This window comes from Galeopterus variegatus, unplaced genomic scaffold, assembly GCF_000696425.1.
Source record: "Galeopterus variegatus unplaced genomic scaffold, G_variegatus-3.0.2 Scaffold1815, whole genome shotgun sequence".
Lineage (NCBI taxonomy): Eukaryota > Metazoa > Chordata > Mammalia > Dermoptera > Cynocephalidae > Galeopterus > Galeopterus variegatus.
In genome coordinates, this window is record NW_007727926.1 from 87,773 (window position 1) to 110,994 (window position 23,222).

At 34.7% G+C, this 23,222-nt stretch overlaps 1 protein-coding gene across 1 annotated transcript in view; it reads right to left on the bottom strand.

The window, feature by feature from the left end:
* ZNRF2 (zinc and ring finger 2) overlaps positions 1-8,527 on the bottom strand; it is a 40,671-nt gene extending 32,144 nt beyond the window's left edge. The window contains exon 1 of the mRNA XM_008579117.1: positions 8,437-8,527. Within this exon, the coding sequence (XP_008577339.1) occupies positions 8,437-8,488 (52 nt within the window). The 5' untranslated portion in view covers positions 8,489-8,527. The remainder of the gene's footprint in view (positions 1-8,436) is intronic.
* Between the last annotated feature and the right edge of the window lie 14,695 nt (positions 8,528-23,222).

The following is a 23,222-nucleotide window of genomic DNA, read 5'->3' on the forward strand; positions in this document are numbered from 1 at the left end:
AGCTTACTCAGAATGCTGGAAAGATAAAAAAACCAGCTTTATGAAAAGTGATAAAAGGAAAAGGAGAACCCCAAAATAGGCAAGGTTTATATAAAGACCTATGAAATGACGAGACAAATTAAAAATCAGTAAATAAAGAAAACAGATATCATCTTCTCAAATATTATTAATGAAATCAGAAATGGAATCTGAAATCTATTTAATGCCCTTGAGATCTATCAGAACTTCCTTCTCATTCAACTATTTTTATTTTGATTTCTTTTCTATTTATGTATCTATCTTCTTTTATAACAAGCCATAAAGAAAGAATGTACCTCAATATACACACTTATCCATGTACAGTCAGCTTTTTTACAGTGTTTCTACTTCTATAGAACACAAAAGGGTCAATGCTTCTCCAAAAACTAATTTTGCTAGAATTCCAGTAAGCAACCTGCCTGTCACCAAATTTAAACTTCAGATTTCAGCTGTGTAGGCCACCATGCCGCTTATAAAAAGTATAAAAAGGAATATATTTTTCCATTAAACTGCAGCTTTAAGTTGTCACATCCTCTAATAGCAAGTAGTTTTCTAATTATCATCCCACCCTCTACTTCTTTATGTATTATAAAACTAGTACTGTCATGCAACACTTTTAGACTTCTAACTAATTTAAACAATTAGGCTTTTTAAATAAAATATCAAAAGACTAATAGCAAGTAGTTTTCTAATTATCATCCCACCCTCTACTTCTTTATGTATTATAAAACTAGTACTGTCATTCAACACTTTTAGACTTCTAACTAATTTAAACAATTAGGCTTTTTAAATAAAATATCAAAAGAAGGATTTTAGATTTGTTAGCATGTTAGATAATAGGGCACCTACTTTATGTTTATCTCTCAAAGCAAAGGTAATAATTTCATAGTAATAACAACAGGTCTTGTTTACTTAGCACTCACTACCTGTGCAGAACTATGCATAATTTCTCACTTGATTTTCACAATAACTCTATGAAGACGGGTACAATTTCAAGTCGCCCCCCGCCCCCTTTTTTTTTTGTCTTTTTTCGTGTCCGGCAACAGATCGCAACCCTCAGTGTTGCGCCCGTACCGGACTGAGACCAGCAACGGGATCGCAACCCACGGTGCTGCGCCCGCACCTCGCTCAGCCAGTGAGCGGGAACCAGTCTGTATGTGGGATCCGAACCCTCGGCAGGAGCGCCGCTGCGCTCCCAAGCGGTGCACTGTAGCAGTGCGCCACTGGGCCGGCCCACCCCCCCTTTTTTTAAACAGGAGAGAAAACAAAGACCAAGATTACACAGGTATTAAGTGATAGAAATGGGATCTGAACTCAGCAACCAGCTATAAGGCATTACACAAAGTACTCCTATAATTCTTTAACATTTTAAATGCAAACTGGTGCACACTGGGGCCACTGTGTGTTTACAGAAGGGCAGTAAAACTGAATTTAGTGCCATATAAAATGGGCTTACAATTTTGGTAACCGGATCATAACCATTTCTGATCCATTGTCTTCTTAAAATTTTTTTTGCTCCATTATCTTTATAAAGTAAACATCCACTAAATTTCAAATTACTCCACAAAACAAGAAGTATTTCAGAAATGTTAACACAAGAGGAACAGGATAAAATATTAGTTTTCAAGTTACTTTAACATTTTTCTCTTCTTGTTAGATATTTGATTTATAGTGGTTCCTTACGGATTTACTTTTATTTGTGTTAGTCAATATGATCCTGCTCCTTCAATCTGAGAATTCTTAGCTTTCAGCAATTCTAGAAGGTTCTCTGCCATTTCCCTTCAAATATTGCCTCAGTTGGTTACTGCGTAGCCTTATAACATCAAGGTCATGGGTTCATGCCGCTTTAAAAAAAAAAAAATCACCTCTTCCCAATTCTTTCTTCTCCTGAAATTACTGTATGTATGGTGGTGGATGCTCTTCTTACGGGCTCCATGTCATGTACCCCTTTCTCATATTTTCTATCTCTCTCTCTCCATTATACTCCATATAATTTCCTTAGACCAACCTTATACTTCGTTGTTCTTGCAGCTGTACCTAATCTGTTATTTATTGAGATTTTAATTTCAATGACTAATGTCTAAAGAGTTCAGTTTGAATCTTTTTCAAATCTTCCTGTTCTTTATTGTCTTATTTTTTCCCTTGTTTCCTATTCATCCTTTTACAATTTTAATGATTTTAAACAAAGCATATTTATAGTAATTTTTAAAGTTCTCGAGGTAGTAATTCTCATTGTATTTGTTGACTCTCACTCTTTGTATAACTGTCATTTTTCATCACAAGTTCACCTTTAACGGAAACTGTATTTTTCTACAGGAATTCCATGTGGGTTTTAGAACAGTTTTGCTTTCATTTCTGCCAGGGTCTTCTGAGATATTACTGCTTTAAGATCTCTATAATACAGTATAAGGGATTTGACACTTTCTACATTGTCATTTATTTCACTCCATGGGTGACAGTCAATTTGTAGCATAAAAAATTACTCTTTATTTCAATGCTGCTTCATAATGTAATCATTATGAAGTCACTTAAAACCACAATTAGGGATTCACATTTAAGTTAAAATTCAACCACAGGAACCACCAATGCAAATAAACAGAGACATCAAATTAGATAACAGAAATCTTGCACAGAAGGCAAAGTTCACACATGTTCAGGCAATAATATTAAAAGTTCTTACTAAAAATTCTGCTTGGTGGTTGGCAAGTTCTTTTTCTTTTTTTTTCAGCACCACACCCCAACCGAGTTAACTGGTCAGCCTCTTCTTTTCTTAACTTCACTTATAAGAGACATGCCCAGCTGGCTGGTTAGCTTGGTTGGTTAAAGCACAGTATTATAACACCAACTTCAGAAAGCTTCCTGAATTCAGAAAGATTAAAATGTGTGTGGGGAGAGAAATCTTAAAACCAAGAAAATGAAGTATTTAATGCAGAAAGCAAGCTTATAGCTTAAAATGAGAATCTCAACTGTCTAGAAGGACAGATTATTTTTACAGAGGGAGAAAAAATGTTCTTTCCTGCAAATATGAGAATCCAGATCAATACAAAGCTACGTGTGCACACTAGAATCAAAGCACTAACTACCTGATATAATCATATCTGCAACATTTGAGTGAGTTTGCAAGATTTTACAGAGGGAGAAAAAATGTTCTTTCCTGCAAATATGAGAATCCAGATCAATACAAAGCTACGTGTGCACACCAGAATCAAAGCACTAACTACCTGATATAATCATATCTGCAACATTTGAGTGAGTTTGCAAGATAAATTCTCCCATGGACAGTATGGAAGTTGGGGTCCTTTTTCCTCATTTTCACTGCAGAACAAGTTGCATTCCAATTCACTCAATCTTTCTTTACATGTTTCCTTTAACATGGTAATAGTCACATCTTGCTCTGTCCAGAGCTAGTCTTCTTTCTGATGATTCTGAATAGTTCTGCTTTGATTCACTACATGTTTATAATCTCTCAGAAGACAACTTTATTTCAAGTTACACCTCCTCCAGGTGCACAGGTGCACATGTGTGCGCACACCACACAATACCAGTTACAAATAAAACAAAAATTTCTTAAATATATATCTTACCGTCTTTAATCACAGAACCCTAAAGTAAAAACTAAACTTTATATGATATAAAACATACTACAGTCCAGTGTAAAGGCCAATATAATCAAGACTAATAATTTGCTAATAATATTTAATTCATTTTTTGGTTTGTTCTGAAACATTCTGAATTTTTTCCATCTTGTCAAAATATCACCTGCAATAGACAACACCACCCACATCATTCACAATCCTTCCATGCTATGATTGCCTTGGGCCTTCTGCCTGAACCTCTGCTGAGCCAGCTGCCTAAGCCCTGATAGAGCTTCCACCTAACTAGCCAATATTCTTCAGGTACTAGGATTTGGATGTTCAGGTATATTACAGATTGAAAAACAAAAGGGAAGTTTGTTGTGGGCTAGTCTAAAAACCAAACCAACATTTAAAATTTCATCTCCATGAGAATGAATTTGAAATGCCAGATCACCAATTTATAGTCAAATTTCTGGAACTCATCCTATTTGGGGGCCTGTCTATAAACATATCCAGACTGAAAAACAGGCCCAACTATTCTCCTTGCTAACTATGAATGTTTATAGACAGTTAAATTGATACACAATTAACAAATAAATTTCAAATTTTCAGATATAGCTTCTTGATAACTTAAAAGCCTACACTGACCAGGTCAACTAAATTATAGTGCCTTGGAAAATCTGGGAAAAGCCAGCAGTCACATCCATTTGCATGTCCTTGGAAATGTAATAAGACTGTTTTAAGAAGTTAGACATATAGGCACCAGGAAAAATAATGAAATAACCTAGAATGCTTCCTGTAACCTTTACCTTAGATTCCTGTAGGGAGGATGTAACCTAGTAACAATTCAAAACCTGTCTACATGTACTAGCCAATAGAAAGATTGAGGTAGTGATTATGGGGCTGTCCTCTTCTCTCTCTCCTTTGATTCTTCCCCCTTAGTGTGATTACAAAATGCTGACCTCTGCTGGCCCTGGCTTTGGAGTGCAGTTCTCAGGGAGATCTGACTTAAGTACCCCTCTCACCCCCACCCTGCTGCAGTTATCAAAGAATGGCATTAAACATACTTATATATTTGGCCTCAGTTTCTTTTAGGTTAGCATACTTCACAAAAGGCTTCTAAAGGTATAAGTTATATGCTGAAAAAAATTTTCGTTTGAGCATTAACACAATTTAAAGGTCCAATCTATCTGATTCATCTCTCTCTATGGAATCAACATTTAGGAACTCAACTATGAAATAGTGAGGAGTCCAGGTGACTGAAAAGATTCGGCTTCAGAGATTCTCTCACTCACCTTGCTCTAAACTTTGTAATAACCCTAGATGCCTCACTCAGGCATTAAAAAGGCCAATTTTCACACAGACTAATCACCTGTGATAGATGACATTTGGGGGGCAGGGAGGTTGCCTTTTAAAAAAGATGGTGTTAGAATTCCCCTGGCGCATGATAGGGAAGCACATTACCAATTTGCCACCTCTTTGTAACCTTCCATATCAGTGCAGTCAAAGCTCCTTTCTTCTTCATGTGCCCATATCTGGCCACTGACTCATTTTAAAACTTTGAAAACTATATATAATTTTTATTAAAAAGTTATTTTTGTTTCTTGCTTGTTTATAGACAATTAACATATACTTAAAAATTTTTAAACATTCAGGTCTAGCTACTTTAAGAATGGCTGCAATTTTACTAACTTTACTTTTGGCATGAAGTTTACTAATTTCTGAATTGGAATACTGCCAAATATTTAAAACTTGAATCTTTGGTTTACAGTATCTCCAAGTAGAAGATTATATGTTTGTTCTTTAAGACACCAAACAAGTAATCTAGTAGGAAAGTTTAATTAAATACAGTTAAATCAAGAAATTAAAAACTGGCAAAATATGACAACATACAAGAATCCTGTATTCTAGATATATTACACAAAAAGTAAGTGTACAGAATACTAAGACTGCATGCAAAATCATTATTATATGGTCAAAGGAAATATATTTGCGCTCTTTAAATTCAAGGCCAGCGTCTTAAGATTTAATATTTATTTTAAAGGCACTTGCATTAAACATAAATAATTATGAAGTATAATGATAAGATAATGGAGCAAGTGTGAGAAACAAGCCCAAGGATTTTTAGCCTCAAATTCTGAACCTGAATGAGGGTACTTCTTATTTCCTAAGTAACTGAATTCCAACCAGACTATGCAAAGTAGCCAATTAAATTTCACAATGCAAAAAGGTTAGGCTGTAACCAACACACACATTTACTATTCAAAGTAATCACTAAAAGTCACCTTCACATATTGGCAAATGAATAGGAAAAAGTGCTCTACAATCAATTTGCAAAAAGGTATCCAAAACCTGAGGAGAAATCTCAGATTAACTTAACAAAGTGCTATGACATTTACTAAATTTTTCATGTAATACCTTATTTAATCAATAAATCTTAGATCAGAGAAATCAGTGACTGTTAGTAGGCTGTAAGCTCCATTTCCATTTTATTCATTGCTATATCCCTAGTTCCTAACACACAATACTGATGGATTTTTGGACGTGACCAGCACCATTGTGCACACAATAAGCACAAAACAGCCACCAGCCTTGTCTTCCACTCCAACACCAAGCCCCTCTCCCCTTCCCTTTACTAGAAGCCTCCTGACTTAAACAGAAACAACTTCTTGGCTTCCACAAGGATGCAGTTCTCCACCCAGTTACTTCAACCCAATGGTCCCTCCCCTCCATACATTTCGTGCCCAACAGCTAATATAAACTCTCGCAATCCCATTGTAGTTGCTGTCTTCCATTTTGAAGCCTGGTCTGTCCTCCACTTTGGGCACAGCCCGGCAGATTCTTTTCTTTAATAAAACTTGAATGGTCCCCGGCGTCTCGGCTCACTTTCTTTCAAATACCTCATACATAATAAGTGCACAAAAGATATTTGTTGAATTAAGGTAGTCTTTCAATTGGCTTCACTCTTCAATAGTATTCTTTCTATTCATTTTATTTCAAACTAAATTTGACACCAGAAACCTGAAATTTCTCTTAAGCTTCTCAAGTTTTTCTATTTGTAAATTTTGAAAAAAGACCTTTAATTTTTCCTTTATTCTACTTATTAGTTAGAAGAAAAAAACCTATTTTTTCCCCAAGTTTATTCCAAAGTGTGCTGAGATCACATTGAAAATCTCTTCTAGGTCCTTGAATATCTAGAGATTTTGGTCAGAAAAGAATGCCACGGCCAAAAGCACCAGACCTAATTAAAATACCAGTTAGCACCAGGGCTTGTATACCGTTGACAATTCTTATTTGTCTGTATGGAACAGAGACAGACATGCAAAGCATAGGTGGAGTTTTGATCTCTCTTCATGCCTTTCTTTTTTCCATCTATTTACTATATTTATTGAATAAACTTTCATCTCTTCCACTTCTAAATACCCTTCATTTACTATATACTTAAGCAACAATGAAAAAAGTTGCAATTTCAACCATACATGCTTTACTCTGGAAAATGGCCATTACAAACATTACTTTTTACTTAGAACTGACCTAAAAGATTTTATTTCAATGCAGCAATTCTCAAAGTGTGGTCCAAAGAATCTTGTGGAGTAAGAGAAGTGGGGAAATCTTTGAGATTCTTTTAGTTTAATAAGGCAAAAACTATCTTCATAACAACACTCAGACATTATTTGCCTTTTTCATTCCCATTCTCTCCAGTATAGCAGTAGAGTTTTCCAGAGGACACACAGCACCACATACACAACAAATTGAATGCAGAAGCAGATGTAAGAATTCTTTGTCATCAAGCCAGATATTGAAAAGTTTGCAAAACTTCAGGGGGATAGGGAGGAATAGGGAGAGGTTAGTTAATGGATACAAACTTACGGCTAGATAGGAAGAATAAGTTCTAGTGTTCTATAGTAGTGCTAGTTGTCTATAATTAAAAACAATTTATTATATATTTTCAAATGACTAGAAGAGAGGAGTTCAAATGTTCTCAACACAAAGAAACAATAAATGTTTACAATGATGGATAGGCTAATTGCCCTGATTTGAACATCACACTTTGTATACATGTATAGTAATGTCACTCTGTATCCTATAAATATGTACGATAAAAAAATTTTACAATTTAAAAAAAAAGGTGAAGCATAGTCAGTCAATAACTCTCAAAAGATGATTGATATTTCTAATAAGAGCAAAACAATGTAAATATGATTAATAAATAAAACAAAAATTATTTTTAAGTTTGTCATCCTTAGTTCATCTTAATATTTCTATTTTAAATGTTTTATAATATAAATATTTTTAGTATGTCAGTTTATGAATGTAATTATAAATAAATGAGGGTGCATGTTAAAAAAAATTGATGGATACGTGCAATAACGTGGAGATCACAGAGCTTACAGAAAGTTACTCAATTTTTAAAAAATAAAGCTACTTCCTTAAATTCTCAAAAAAAGTCTGCAAAAATATAAAACAATGCCAGTCTTGTCACTAAATATTCTTGTCTTAGAAAATTTACTTATTTTTCATTTAAAAACTATGTCAACACAATTATATTTATCTTGTTTAAATGAATTAATAAACACAAAATTTTTGATTCCCAGTTTTAATTTCTAATATGACAAATAATAAATATAGCCCACATAGACAAAAACTCTCTGAAGTCCTCAATAATTTTTTAAAAGTGTAAAGGGGTCCTCAGACCAAAAAGTTTGAGAACCACTGCTTTAATGGCCTAGTAAAGACAGAAAACAAGGTCCTTCCCTGCTTTTTAAATTTTACTTGAAATGCAAAACTTATAAAACGTAAGGCAATTCTAATTCAAAATATTATGTTAAAGCACTGGACTTACCATTATAGGTTATTCTTGGCTTTGTTAGACACATCACCAGATGCAAATCCATTTCATCTGAGGGTACGAATTTTGAGCATACGGGGCACTTAAATCCTAAAAAGTAAAAGAAACCCAAGTTACTTAACTATTGTGAATATCCAACCATGGTTTTTAAAAAGCATGAAAGACCAAAAACATTTCAAACTTCAATGTTATATTTACATTAATGTATTACACTACTTATGTGCAACCCAAGTTGAGAAAGAGTCTGTGACTAAATATCTGACTTAAATAAGTTTATAAAGATCATCCTATCTTTAAATAAAATAAGTTCAAATGAGGAGAATGTGCTCTACTACAAAACTCCCATATCTCTTTTTAATTGTACTGGTCCAGTCATTGTTTCTAATTTTTACATTGATCTGTACTTATGATTTCATCTTATAATACCTTTGAATTCTGACTATACTTGTGGAAATTACATTTCCCAGGTTGGTATAGTACACTGAGTCGCAGGTTTTATAGCTAGATAAATATCTTAGAAATATCTTAGAAACTATTCTACCCCACCAACCTTTAAAAAAATTATGTGATGAGAGATGTGAAGCCTTTCAGAACAGCAAAAACAGGCCTTAACATTCCTGACTTTTACTTCAGTGGTCTTTCTGCCATAAAAATGCTACTAAAGTCATAATACGGATAAAAAATACCATCAAACCAGGGCAGGTTTTTGCAGTCAAACTTGAGATTTAAATATTAGCTAGTTTCCTACAATATTCAATCTGCACTACTAAGTATTTGCCTGAAGTACTCCATTAAAAATAAACTGGCATACTAAAGGAGAGACTATTTTATACACTCAGTTCTATCCTGCTCCCTCACTTATCAAGGGAAACTGCCTATGCCCCCATCCCCACTGCTCCCTCCCCTCCACATCCCTAAGCTGCTTGAGCAGTGCTGGACACCTGATCCCAATCAATTTATAGTTCGGGAACAAAAAAGAACATTGACCAAGCAGTAAAGAGCTGAACAAGAGAATGGAGTGTCTGTGATGGCTCAGGTGTGACAGAAACAATAGGCAAGCACAGGAAAGTGGTCCACATGGAAATCTTAGAGCAGATGTGTAGTGAGAAGCAGAATCACTGAGAGAGAGAACAACTAATAAGAAGGGGGTGAAAGAGACATGGTGGCAGCTCTCTAGTTCCAGTACATGTGTGTTCTTACAGGGACTGTCCTCCCTTCATCATGACGTGAAAGTCACTGCAACCAAATGAGTCAGACTAGAATCATACCTACTTCACACAGAACTTAAAAGGACTGGGGAAAGGGTTTTGGCATGGCTACGTATCCAAGAGTTCAATTTCCTAAATAAAATATGACTTTGAACACTATTTTTCAAACTATATTAAAGAATAAAAGTATGTTTACTTCAACTTCTTGAAAACCACCAAAATAAAAAAAGTAAAAGAACTAATCTAAAATGAAACTATATAAAAAATGGAAAAAATACATAAAATGAAAATATAAAAAATTATAATCGCCAAATACTGACTACATCAAATACAGTGAAATTTAATCAAACAGAGTGAAAACAAAGAGATCTTAAAGCAGCAACCACATTTCAAGGACCAACTAACAAATCTTTTCCTTGGAATTATAACAACTTGCTTCCTTGAAGTTAAACAGAACATAAAAGAGAGCAAGAAGCAACCAATTTTGCAGCTACTGATCAGAATCGTCTGGGTACTGGCACACAATCCCTAAATCAAACAAAAGTACAATACTGTGAACCTAAAAAGCTGCACTGAGAGCCATCCAACCACCCACAAAATAGAGCCTAAAGAGTAAAAACAGTCTGTACAAAGAATCTCCTGGATTTCTAGTTAAATACGGTAAATTAAACACATCTGTTTCTCTTTCCATCACCCAATACCCACTAAAATGAGGATAATAAGATAAAATTAAAATGAGATAAAGAAGAACTTAAGAGGAGTTAGCACCAAATGAAAGATAAGAAAACAGATGAAGGAACTGACAGGACTGAGAAAGTAGACATCTTAAGTGCCCGCAGAAGTAAGCCAATCCTCACTATGTAATTCTCAAAGGGCTCAGGAATCTGCAGCTTCATGACCTCCCAAGACAACAGTGATGCATGAAACAGACCCCCAGGTCCCCAATTTCACTGTATTTGATGTACTCAGTCTTTGGCGATTACAGTTTTTTATATTTTCATTTTATTTATTTTTTCTGTTTTTTGTAGTTTTATTTTAGATTAGTTAAAGTAATGACAACTTGGCTAATGACATACAGCCAAGCAACTACCATACCACTACAGCAGGAGAATAGAGGTTTACTGTGTAAAAAAGAACAAAAGATTCAGAATTGAGACCACCAGGCACAGCAATGGGCAGGAAAAAAAATGAATGGGAATAAATAAATACTGAAAACGATCTCTCTCCTCAGTCACCACCTCTACGCATTAAAAAAATTGGTAGATTCTTCTCTTAAATCAAAAGTTTCCACAAAATGAAACATCAAGATCCTTGCCTAATGATAAGCCCTAGCCTTGCACATAAAGCTCCTAATCAGCTTTCTAGGGCCTCTCTCTTAAGCATTATGCAATAAAACAAAAAATGTATCGTAGTAAAACACACCAGAAGCAAATTCCAAGCACAAATGACAAATATCTGCAATATATCAAAAACAAAAGGATAATGTCCTTATACAGTATAAAGAACTCTTAAAATTGAGGAAAATAAAACCAAATACTGTTGAAAAATGGGCACAAGTTCTAAACAGACATTACACCAAGAAAAAAAGAGATATGCAAATAACTGTTAAATAAATAAAAAACTGCACAGTGTTTGAATAAAAGAAGCACTTTCCTCAAGTTCTTCATATTTCTTTACTCTTGTTTTAACGGGCTTAGGAGGGAGGAGAAACATCTGTTTAATTCACTGTAACTAGAAATTCAGGTGGTTCTTCGTATAGACTGTTTTCTCTCCTTAGCCTCTACTTTATCTCTACACTGAGATACTATTTCCCATCCCAGATGGGCAAAAACTCAAAATCTTAACCACACATTCTTGGTGAGGCTATAAACAAATAACCACTTTCATACACTGCTGGTAGGATTGCAAAATTATACATTCTCTATGGAAGAATAATTTGGCAATACCTAACGAATGTACATATGAGTTTGTGTTTCTCTTCTAATCCGGCTGTAGGAACTCACCCTGAAGGTATGTCCCCAACAATACCAAAAAAAAAAAAAAAAAAGGCACAAAAAACCCACATGCAAAGCAATTTACTTAGGCACTATCTGAAACAGCACAACATTGCAAACAATTTAAGTGATCACACTTCAGAGATTTGGTGAATAAACCATGGTACATCGACACAATTCAGTACTATGCAGGTAGGTGTAAAAAAGAAATAAGGAAGATCTCTAACTGGTATGGAATGATATCCAGGTTACATTAAGTGGGGGGAAAAAAAGCAGTGTTCAAAGGAATGCATATGCTATGCTAGCTACAGTGCAAGAAAGAAAATAAGAATGAATGTGTATGCATATATCTGCAAAAAGAAAAACAGGAAGGATAAACTTCAAGCTAGGGTTTACACACATCTTATCTACAAGTGGCAAGAATGTGGTGAAAGACATAAGGAAGATTTTAATAAAGCTTTTGACTTCTGAACAATGTTAACAATTTACATATTCAAAAATAAAAACAAAACAAAAATTAGGGGAAAATCCCTACTAAAACCAAATGTAAGCAGAAACAAATGAACCTTGTTATGTATCAAATTGATAATCACAAAGAAAAATACACACATACTTCTTAGCTCTGTCCACTGAAAGGGCCCAGAAGCAATGATACTCAGTAGAAATAAGAAGACCCAGCCTCCAGATCTTAGGTTTTTAAGTATCATTCCCCATGAAAACAAACTAGTACTCCTCAGAATGCAAAAGTACAATTACACATTCAGAAACTATCAACCCAAGATCATTTAACTAACAAAGAGAAAAGGCGCTTCTACAATGGAAAAACTGGCTGATATCACCTCAAACAAAACAAACAAAAGGGCCAGCTGACATCATGTATTCCCTGACGTGATACACTGAAGGCATGATACCTACACGTATTCCTGCCAAACATAATTTGAACCAAATTATGAGGCTTTTGGGGGGAAAAGCCTCCAACATATGAGATAGACGACAGAACTATGATAAAAGTCAATGCAGAAAGCAGAAGAAAACTTCAACATTGCCATCCCCCATCTTAATTATAAAATATATTTATTTGGGAAATTTTTGTTTCTAATTATTTGTTTTCATTTCCATCTTATATGTTAGAGGCTTTTCCCAAATTTCCTCAATTATCCCAATGATTTAAGATGATGTTGCATCCATGACACAAGAACAGGGGGCTATAAAATAATAGAGAACCAAAAGTAAGTTCCAAAAAATTAAAAATCTGATAGATTAAAAATTCAAATAGACAACTAGAATATTAACCTGAGGTAATAATGCCAACTAATAATAATTAACATTTACTATGCATTAGAAAATTACCTAAGCACTTGGCTAAATTTAACTCATTTATCCCTACATTCTTTGAATTAGGTACTGATATTTTACAGATGAAAAACAGAAAGGGTAAGTAACCTGTATAAGGTCACACAGCTAGAAATTGGCAACACCAGAATTCAGACAGGTCTTCTGATTCCAGAGCCTAAGTCCTTAATCATTAACCTACACAGCTTTTTCAATCTCCCAGGAAATAGAACCAAAAGTCAGATAGTAGAATAGATAATAAAATCAGAAGATCAATCCAAGTGGTATAACATCCAACCAATAAACATGGAATTGACAAAAGAGGAAAAACTATCAAAGACACAATATAACATATTTTCCCAAACTGAAGTTCATGAGTCTATCAACTAAAAAAATGTAAATGAAAGAAATGAAAATAAATAGCCATCCCAAGGCACATTATTATGAAATAACAGAGCATTAGGAATAAAGAACAAAGTCTAAAATTTCCCAGAAGTAAAAGATCAAGATAAAATATCTAGAACCCTTTCCTGGGCTTTAAAAATTTTTTGTCTTCCATGATATTAATATTTGTGGACAGTCTAGGTTCAACTGTTTTACAGAATAAGAATGGCATTGGTCTTCTCAACAGCAATATCTGAAACCAGAGGACAAATGAAGCAATAACTTCAAAATTCTGAAAGAAAATTCATTTCACTTAGACTACATTCCCAAACTACAATATATTCACATTTGATTGATAAATACATTTTTTCCCCAGATAGGCTTGGCATCAAAAACTTTACCTCCTATGTACACTTTCAATAAAGTTCTAGAGCATGTACTCCACTAAAACAAGAGAGCAAACAGATCCCTCATAGGAGGGGGGTGAAAGGAAGTCCTTGGATAATAACCATGTAGGAGGTCTAGAAGCTATCAGTCCAGGTTGGAAGAGGAGAGTAAAGAGCAGAAGGAAAGAAGAAAAGGAGGGAGGGAGGAAGGGTGGAATGAAGGTAGGAAAGGAGAGATGGATGGAGGGTGAAAGGAAGAGAGAGAGGGAGACAAATCTCAGATTTATCCATAATAATAAATAGATAACATACAGATATAATAGATAATAGATAGAATAATATAGAGATATTACTTGGGACACATTTAGGGTGGGAGTTGGAGTCCTTCAGAATTTTTAGAAGGAAGAAAATGGGACTCAAGAAATTTACATCCTCAAATATTCAAAGACTCAGGACCCAAACCAAGAGATGATATCAAAACGGAGAAGAGAATTCAAGAATGGACAAGCTGTGGTTAAATAAAAAAATATATAAACACACACACATATATAATTTGTACTGGTAATACACACACGCATGATTCTATTAAATTGCAGAAATAAACATAAAACTGTAGGAATTATGTCTATAAAACAGTATGTAGGAACTATCTCTACAAAATAGTATGAAAATATTACAAATGATCAAACTAACAAAAACTGTGATGGGAACAACATGATCAGGTTGGTATATAAAAGGCCAAGGACACTGCAATGAAGAGAATAGTAGAGATGAGCCATATCACCCTGCCCTTGTTAAACAGAGGAAAAAATATGTATAGAGATAATGAAATACCAATGTCATTAATCCCACTCTTCTACCCTAAAGAACTCTTAGGTTGTCACCAAGATCCTGCTAAGTTGTCACCCTTCTCCAGGAATCTTTCTCTAAATGCTCTACCCCAAAACAAACTTAATCATTCCCTCCCTTTGTATTTCTTCTGTACTTTGACAATACTTCCAATACGGCAATGCAGCATGTACCCCAGCAATTACTTATTTACATGTCCATCTCCCTATCAAACTTAACAGTCTAGTGAAAATATGGACTTTGAAGCCTGAAAGACCTGGGTACAAATCCCAGTCCTACTACATACAAGCTATGTGAACTGCCAGAGGTACTTAAGCCCTCCAGGACTGACTTCTCTCTAAAACGTTGATAATACTACTTATACACCCGCAATCTGTGAGGATTAAAGATTATAATGTACAAGGGTACTTCAAAAAGTTCATGTGAAGATCTGTATTATCTTTTAATTCTATTTTTCTATGAACTTTTTGAAATACCCTCATATATAAAGTGCCTGAGATACAGTAGGTATTCAGTAAACAGTGACTGCCATTTATTGAAATTTTCCCTTTTAAAATTTTCAGACAATTCACATATTCTCTGTAAATTCTTAAAACAGTAGTTCAAAAATGACATTCTTTAACAATAACATCCAGACTCTCACAGACTAAAGGAAAATTTCCTGTAACAACTCAGTGAGACATACATGCTGTATCAAAGTTACTTTATATAGTAAAATAAATACAATCATCACCAGTAAAGTGAATACCAAGTGCTTTTGCACTGTTGATGACTAAGGCAAAAAAGATTCTTTACATCTCCAGTGGCCCAACCCTACTTTTTACTCAGTCACTGTATCTTGTTTCCGCCTAGAAACCAACCACAAACAAAAAAGGGATTGATCCTAAACCTGAGTCTGGTGAAGACACCTATCAGCAAGAAAAATTAAGGTGAAATTGTTGGGTTTTTGATGGTAGAAAAATTGCTTCCACTACCTGTCAGAATCTGTTGGGGATGACAGAAGATGGAAATGCCAGGCCCTATCATGAAATTTACTTATCAAATCATTCTACAACTACAAACAAGTCATTTAAATGCAACTTGCTCAGTTATGAAAGCTCTGGATAGCCGTAAACAAAAAAAGAGACCAGAAAGATTTCACACTGAAGAACCTGTCCTCTCAAACCACTTCCAGAGGCTAGAAAGAAAAAAAGGGAGATAACCAGACGCTATATTACACTGGCTACTGTGGAGATAAAATAGATATGCCAGACTTTTTTTTTTTTTTTTTGGTGGCTGACCAGTAAGGGGATCTGAACCCTGGTCCTTGGTGTTATCAGCACCACACTGTAAGCAAGTGAGCTAACTGGCCAGCCCTTGACAAACCTTTGGACTCATCTATTTTAACCTTTATAATAATCCAAATATTCCATACCATCCCCAGACATCATCAACCTCCTATTATCCCCACTAGTTATCAAAGTTCTCTACCCAAAGCTGGCATTCCAAGTTTCCCAAAAGCCAAAACTATTCCTTTGTTACTGTCCCTAAAACAAGCTCTATTCCATCTGATCTCAATTAGGTAATTTAATTGACTGATTTAAGTAATTTCTAGAAAAAATTATCAACAGGCTTAAATCTTCCCTAGATATATACATGCACTGAATATAACAAACAATGGAATGAATCAATGACAGAGGAATGTGTTCAGGAGATTTTTACAGCAGATAACCTCCATTTGCTATATCAGGTAATACAATAGTCCTCACGTAATACAAAACAGTAGCTGCCATTTCCTATATTCAATAATGGAACTAAAGAATATTAAGCAAAAGGAGCCTACAGACTCTCTTGGTTTAAACTGCTCACTTAAAGAGAATATAGGTCTAGCTGGAAAGAAATCAAAAGTGACAACTCAGATCTTCTCATTCCTAAGCTTTTGAGCTTTCTGCCACAGGATCCTGGCTCCTGATCCTCTTTTGCATTACTGCACACACATGCCATCATTCCCTACAGTAGGCTTTGCACATTATCTCCCACTATTATCCTAATACAAATTTGTGTAGCCATTTATAATCCTTTCCCTCTAACAGAACATACCCATTACATGTCTATGCTTTTGCTCTTAAGCCAATATGCCTTTTCTTTTATTAAAAATCTACTCCCATCCCTCCAAGCCCAGATCAAGTCCCACCATCTCAATGAAAACTTTTTAAGAACTCAAATCCAAAGTGTCATTCTGTCCTATTCTCTGTCCTGCTTTTATTGATAATATCCATTTGATACATCATCTAAATTTCTCCTATGTAGATCTGCATAAATGAATTATATAGTTGGCCTGAGTTCTACAGAGGCAAGAGTAGCACAATTAAAGGCAGATTAGGAAATTCTAATTACTGGTAATTATAACCACAATTAGTAGACCCCTAAGGCACTGCTTGCAAAAATGCATTCAATTCTTTTTCAGATTCAGTTTAAAGATAAAACTGTTTTAAACATGCTAATAAAAAGAAAGGTAAATCAACTTCCATAAGCAAAGAAGTTTTACAGTATGTAATACATAATGCACAACAAAAGGTATGGGGTCTAAACTGAGAAGAAAGATTTATCTCATTTGCTATTAGGAACTGCTCGGACTTTGGCAAATACAGAATTATCCGTTACAGAAAATTTCTTCAGAAATCACAATCTAACTAACCTAAATAACCACAGGCAGGATCAGCTGCAGATTACCTATCTTCTGTCTAAACTATTGTGGTTTTCTAACAGATAAAACTTGTGCTACAGGGGAAAGATGCTCAAGGTGCCAAAGGGGAAACACACATAAGTGAAACCTATTCTGTTTATAAATGACAGTTACTTAATAAGGGACAAAAATATTGCTAACAAAATTAAAATGGCAGGAGAGCAAATATTCCAGTAACACAATATAACAGAATACATTCCAAAATAAGGTAGCAGAATACATTTTAACTTTGTTCAACAAGTATTTTACCAGACTAAATATCTAATTCTCTAATAAATCATCCAAACTGATCCTTGATAAACCCATAAAACTAACATCAGTATCAATTTGCATAAGACATTTCTGAAAAGCTTAGTTTATTTCATGACCATATTTTAATTTCATCAGAGAATGTCATTATTTTCTACTATCTACTCATTTATGACAACTTTTACTTTATTCTTTTTTCGTATATTCTCTTTTTAAAACTATTTCTGATGAGAACAAAAAGAGGAAATGAATGAAGCAATTTTAGGTAAAAACTATGATCTATTTTGTAGTCCATTAATTGATATATCTAACACACAGCAGGCACTCAAATATCTGAATGAGAAAAAGCTATCCGAAGAAATGTGTTTTTCATGTTATATATCAGCACACCGAAATGATCTATTAAATGTCCTCCAGGATTCTTTAAATATACCCTGAAGTTTCCTTTATACTGTAGTTTTTTTAAAAAAGTAATTTATTTTCCCTCTTTTGGTCCCTGACAAAAACAACAACAAGAAAAATAATTATGTGATCAGACATTTTTAAATGCTTTACACTATGTACCTAACAATGCCCTCAGTGTTGTCCAGAAAGAGCTACTTCTCCATGTCCACTGTAATTACTTCCATACCATTTAAACTCAACTTTATTAACAATGTGAGTGGGCCCTAAGGGAGCATCTACTCTAATCTCCTTTTACAGATAAGAAAACCCAGTAAGGTAAAAGTTCTTGCCAAAAGTCATAAAACTCGTCAGCAGTAGGGCCAGAACCAGGACACTTTTTCATCAGTACACTCTACAGCCCACTCATCCACTCATCTCTTTACCAGACCTCTCTCTTAAGTATTTGTAACCAATTAAACTAACAACTGTCAGTATATGAGGGCACTTCAAAAAGTTTGTGGAAAAAGAGAACAGAGAATACGAATCTTTCCATGAACTTTTTGAAGTACCCTTGTACATAAAAATGATATAACCACGCAACCACCACAGGAGGTCTATTTTGAGACCATTTTCAAGGAGAGGTGATACTCCTTGTGAACACTGGCAAAAATTACTCAGAAATCCAGAGAAATTAAGTATTTGAGATTCAATAACCCATCCAAATGAAAAAAAAACTGTAGCCACTGTTTAAGTCACAAAATGCAAAAATAACACGGATTAATTTTACATGTTTGGAATATTCACAATTGTAAACAGTACTGCAAAGATGCCTACTATTTTGTTTCTTATTTACTACTCATACCCTTTTATTGTTTTCTAGCCTTCAATCAACTTCTTTTGTCTCCCCCATCCCACCCTCAAAAGTATCCTATTAGCTTTCTCATTCTATACTTTTACTTTTTTATTGTCTAGATAAGTATATATAACCTGCAAATCTGATAGGTTAGAATAACTATAAACGATCTTAATAGTGAGTCTCAACTGACAGAGAACTCCTCCCTTTCGCTGTAATTTGTGTGTGCCCTATATTATGTATAGAAAATAATTCTGATACTGAAAATCACAGCTTTATTAGAAAATAAAGGTCATCTTGAGCAACATGGGTATTTCCCTGGGAAAACTAACAAATAACATAAGAATTTCTTTTAAATTTGTTGGAAAGGGAACAGAAGAACCAAATGGCCATTTAGAATGGTAGAAAAGTCAATTTAAACTGCAGTAGTATGGGACAAGTCAGCTCCCATGGACAACTAAATAAAATCCATCTGGCAATACTTAATTTATAATATGAGAAAGTATGCCAACAACAGAACAAGGATCTACGGGAATCAGTGATTTACCTAATACAAATGGGTCTTGTAAAATCTAATACAAGGGTACTTCAAAAAGTTCATAGAAAAATGGAATTAAAAGAAAATACAAATTGTTCCATGAACTTTTTGAAGTACCTTCATATACTGAAAATCGTTGGCCACCAGGGAACCTCAAAATGGCCACACATCACCACTCAGGAGGACAAAAGTGAAATCTGTACCCTTACAGATTAACCAAAGATAATACACAGAGAGGTTAAGCAGTTTTCATCCTTCACTAACGTGAAACAAGCTCACCACAGGAGGATGCCTCAGTGCAAAGGGTAACTTAGTTACTGGATTTCTGGGGGCAATTTTAGAAACTTGACTATGCATGCAAGGCACTTCTGGAACTGAGCATGAGCTTCAATAACAGACAGAGTCTATTTTCATAAATAGAACAACAGACTCTGCTCTGCGGATTTTCTCTCAGTGGGGGACCTCAGGGAGGAGGGAGGATGGAACAATGGCACTTGTTCTGGCAACTCATATACTAGATGGAGAAATGCACTTTTGAGTCACAACTTCTCATCCAAGACACTACACAACTGTATAACGCCCACTAGCCTACTGGGCCTTATGTTAACAAATGAGCAAAAGGTTAGTTTTTGCCATGGCCTTAGATTATAGTAGTCCCCACTTATCCGCAGTTTCAGTTACCCACGGTCAGAAAATATTAAATGCTAAATTCCAGAAATAAACAACTCATAAGTTTTATACTGTGTATTATACTTTCATGCCATCCAGGCCAGGACGTGAATCACCCCTTTGTCCAGTGCATCCACTCTGTAGATGCTCCCCTCCCGTTAGTGACTGCTGTAGATTGGATGCCCCTGCCCCCACCTCACTGAGGCTTAATCCCCACTGTTAACTGTTGAGGGTGGGGTAATCCTATTATGGTAATTAAAAGGAGGGGCTTTGGGGAGGAGATTAGATTGTAGGACCATGCCTTAGTGAACTGATTAATAATGATAGAGGTCAGGGGCATGATTCTGAGGGCTTTAAAAGGACAGGGAATGAGAAAGTTACTCTCTGCTCTCTCTCTGCTTCCACCATCTTGCAATGTGAGAGGTCACGTCACCACCATCAGATGTATTCCTTAGACTCTGGACTTCCCAGCTTCTGAAACTGTAAGCAATAAATATCATTTCTTTACGAAGTACACCATTTGGGGTATTTTGTTATCAACAGAAAGGACTAATACAGTGACTTGGTAGCCATCTGGGTTACCAGCTGTATCGCAGTGCTTGTGCACAAGTAACTCTTACTTTACTTCATTATGTCCCCAAGGCACAAGAGGAGTGATGCTGGCATATTGTTATACCTATTCTATTTTATTACTGTTAATCTCTTACTGTGACTAATTTAAAAATAAATCTTTATCACAGGTATGTGTGTATACGAAAATACACAGTATATATAAGATACAGTACTAATGCTCAGTTTCAGGCATCCTCTGGGGGTCTTAGAACATATATATCCCTGGTGGTTAAGAGGTGGCATCCATATATTGTAGAAGTCAAATGAAGAGGAAAAAAGTTTAAAACAACTATGGATTTCATAATAATCATTACAACAAACTCTAACCAGTAGGGTTACTGTTCACACTCACTGGCTTAAAGCAAAACTCTATGAAAAATCTGCATCAGCCACAGCTAAAATTCTCAATTAAGTTCAGTGTTCCAGAATAATTTTCTTCTCAACATACACATTTCCAACTCCCTTCAGTTGCAGAAAATGTATGACCAAAGACTGATAATGAGCTTCAGAACCAGTTATCAATTTGCAAACAGCCTACAGGGATTATAATTGTTTATCACCTGTATTATCTCAGGTCTTGCCTGTAAGATGTATATAATTCCTATCATATTATAAGATATACATATTTTCCTATCATATTTGTATTTGTTGTTTTATCATGTTTTAGCTATTCCAAAAACTATTTATTAAAGGTTCAGTTGAATTTTACTGAAAATACTGAATCTCTTTAAAATGTAAACAAAATTACTGCTTTTAGTATGTAGTAAACAGGTAACAAATTTACTAGACTTAAAATGTATTCAAGAGCTACAGGCATAGTTATAGTCTTAATGAAACTATCAATCAAATGTCTTTAGAACTTTCAAATAAAAAACAAAATATTTTAAATACTGCTGAACTCAAACACTTAAGAAAGTATTTTTTTAAATATCTTATTCATGTTTCACATCAAGATAACCGATTTACTTTATAGCACTATGCCAAAGCAGAGTATTCAATAAAATATTTACTGAATGAACAGATATGTCCTCCCTCTTATACGTCTCTCCTCTTGCCCAAATTTGTTTTGTTTTTTTTTTTGCGGCTGGTCAGTATGGCTCTTGCCCAAATTTGAAGATAAAGTGAGAGGTTTTTCTTCTCTCTCCACAGTTCTCTCCTTAGTGCTCAAATTAACAAAGGCAACTCTGCATAACTAAATGACCTTTCAAAAGTGTGGCTCACTAGGTTTCTCTTTCTCTCTCTCACACACAAACATACACACACAACATGGAAATTTCATTATGCTTTCAACTATCAGGATGTAACCTGAATCAAAACCAACAAAAAAACTTAAAATTTCTAGCAAGTAGGAGAAGGTGGGGATGGAGACCAAGGTTGAAGAGAAATTCCAAGTTTTGTTACTCTCTTAATGTAAATTTGTACTATTTATTTGGTAGACAATAGCTGATGTCTTTCTATTGGTGTTTTAGATAAAACATACATTTAAATGGTTTAATGTTCCATTCAACCAGGAATGTGAGATCTGAGAAGACAACAAAACGAGGCACACACATATTCTTCTGACAAATAATCATAATATAAATTCTCCCTCAATCATAAAAATATGTTTTAAAAGAGCAAACTGTACATTAAAAGGGAAACTGTACATTACATTCTTAGAGGACTTACTTGTTAATGAAATTCTAAAATTTTTAGTGTGCACTGTTTCTAAAGGAGATAACCTTGTATCAATCATCCTGATCAACTAAATCTTAAAATCTTTAATGACCCCAATTCACTGACATGGAATTAAAAACAAAGAAAAGAATCTCCAAGAATAGCTATTTAAAACAAAGAAGCAAAACGACAAAAGTTAAGATCCAATTGGGAAGGCCTAAAGAGCAAGAGGAAGTATAAGGGAACTAATGTATGGATGGGAAAATAAGACAACACAGGAAAGAATAAAAATAATATATCCTCTCTTCTGCAGTTACCATTTCCCTTCTCACTGTACTCAACACTGTCTGAAAAAGAAAAAGAAAAAAATATTTTAGTTGGAATTTTTTTAAAAGGTTGAAAGAAAAACATATTGGGCCACAGATAATAAATAGGCACAAAGTATGCAAAATATTTACATTTTTTAAGCTTCTAGAAATTAGATTTAAAATATATTTCTTCCATCCTTGTTGTATGTGAGTTACCTTACTTCCCCCATGTTATTAATGTACTAATTTGAAATGAGAAGAGCAAATTTAACTTTTAATAATTAAAACAAAAAAATCATAATTTAAATAGTACCCAGAATATCACTTCTTAAAATATTATTAAATATTCTACTGTTTTCTTTTAAAATTGGTTTTGATGTTGTAGACAGTAATAAATCTGCAACATAACCAGCACCATTTTAGACAAGCCCAAGTACAAAATTGCACCGTCCACCTCCTCTCCTCCCCTCCCCCGTTCTCTTTTACAAGAAGCCTCATGGTTTTGGAGAAAATGCCACACGCACAGAACTCTCCATTCCCATGACCTAACTCGATCCCCATCCCGGAATTACATCACCCAGCTCTTGGCACCAACATACGGATATAAGCTCTACCCCCCCCCCCCCACCCCGG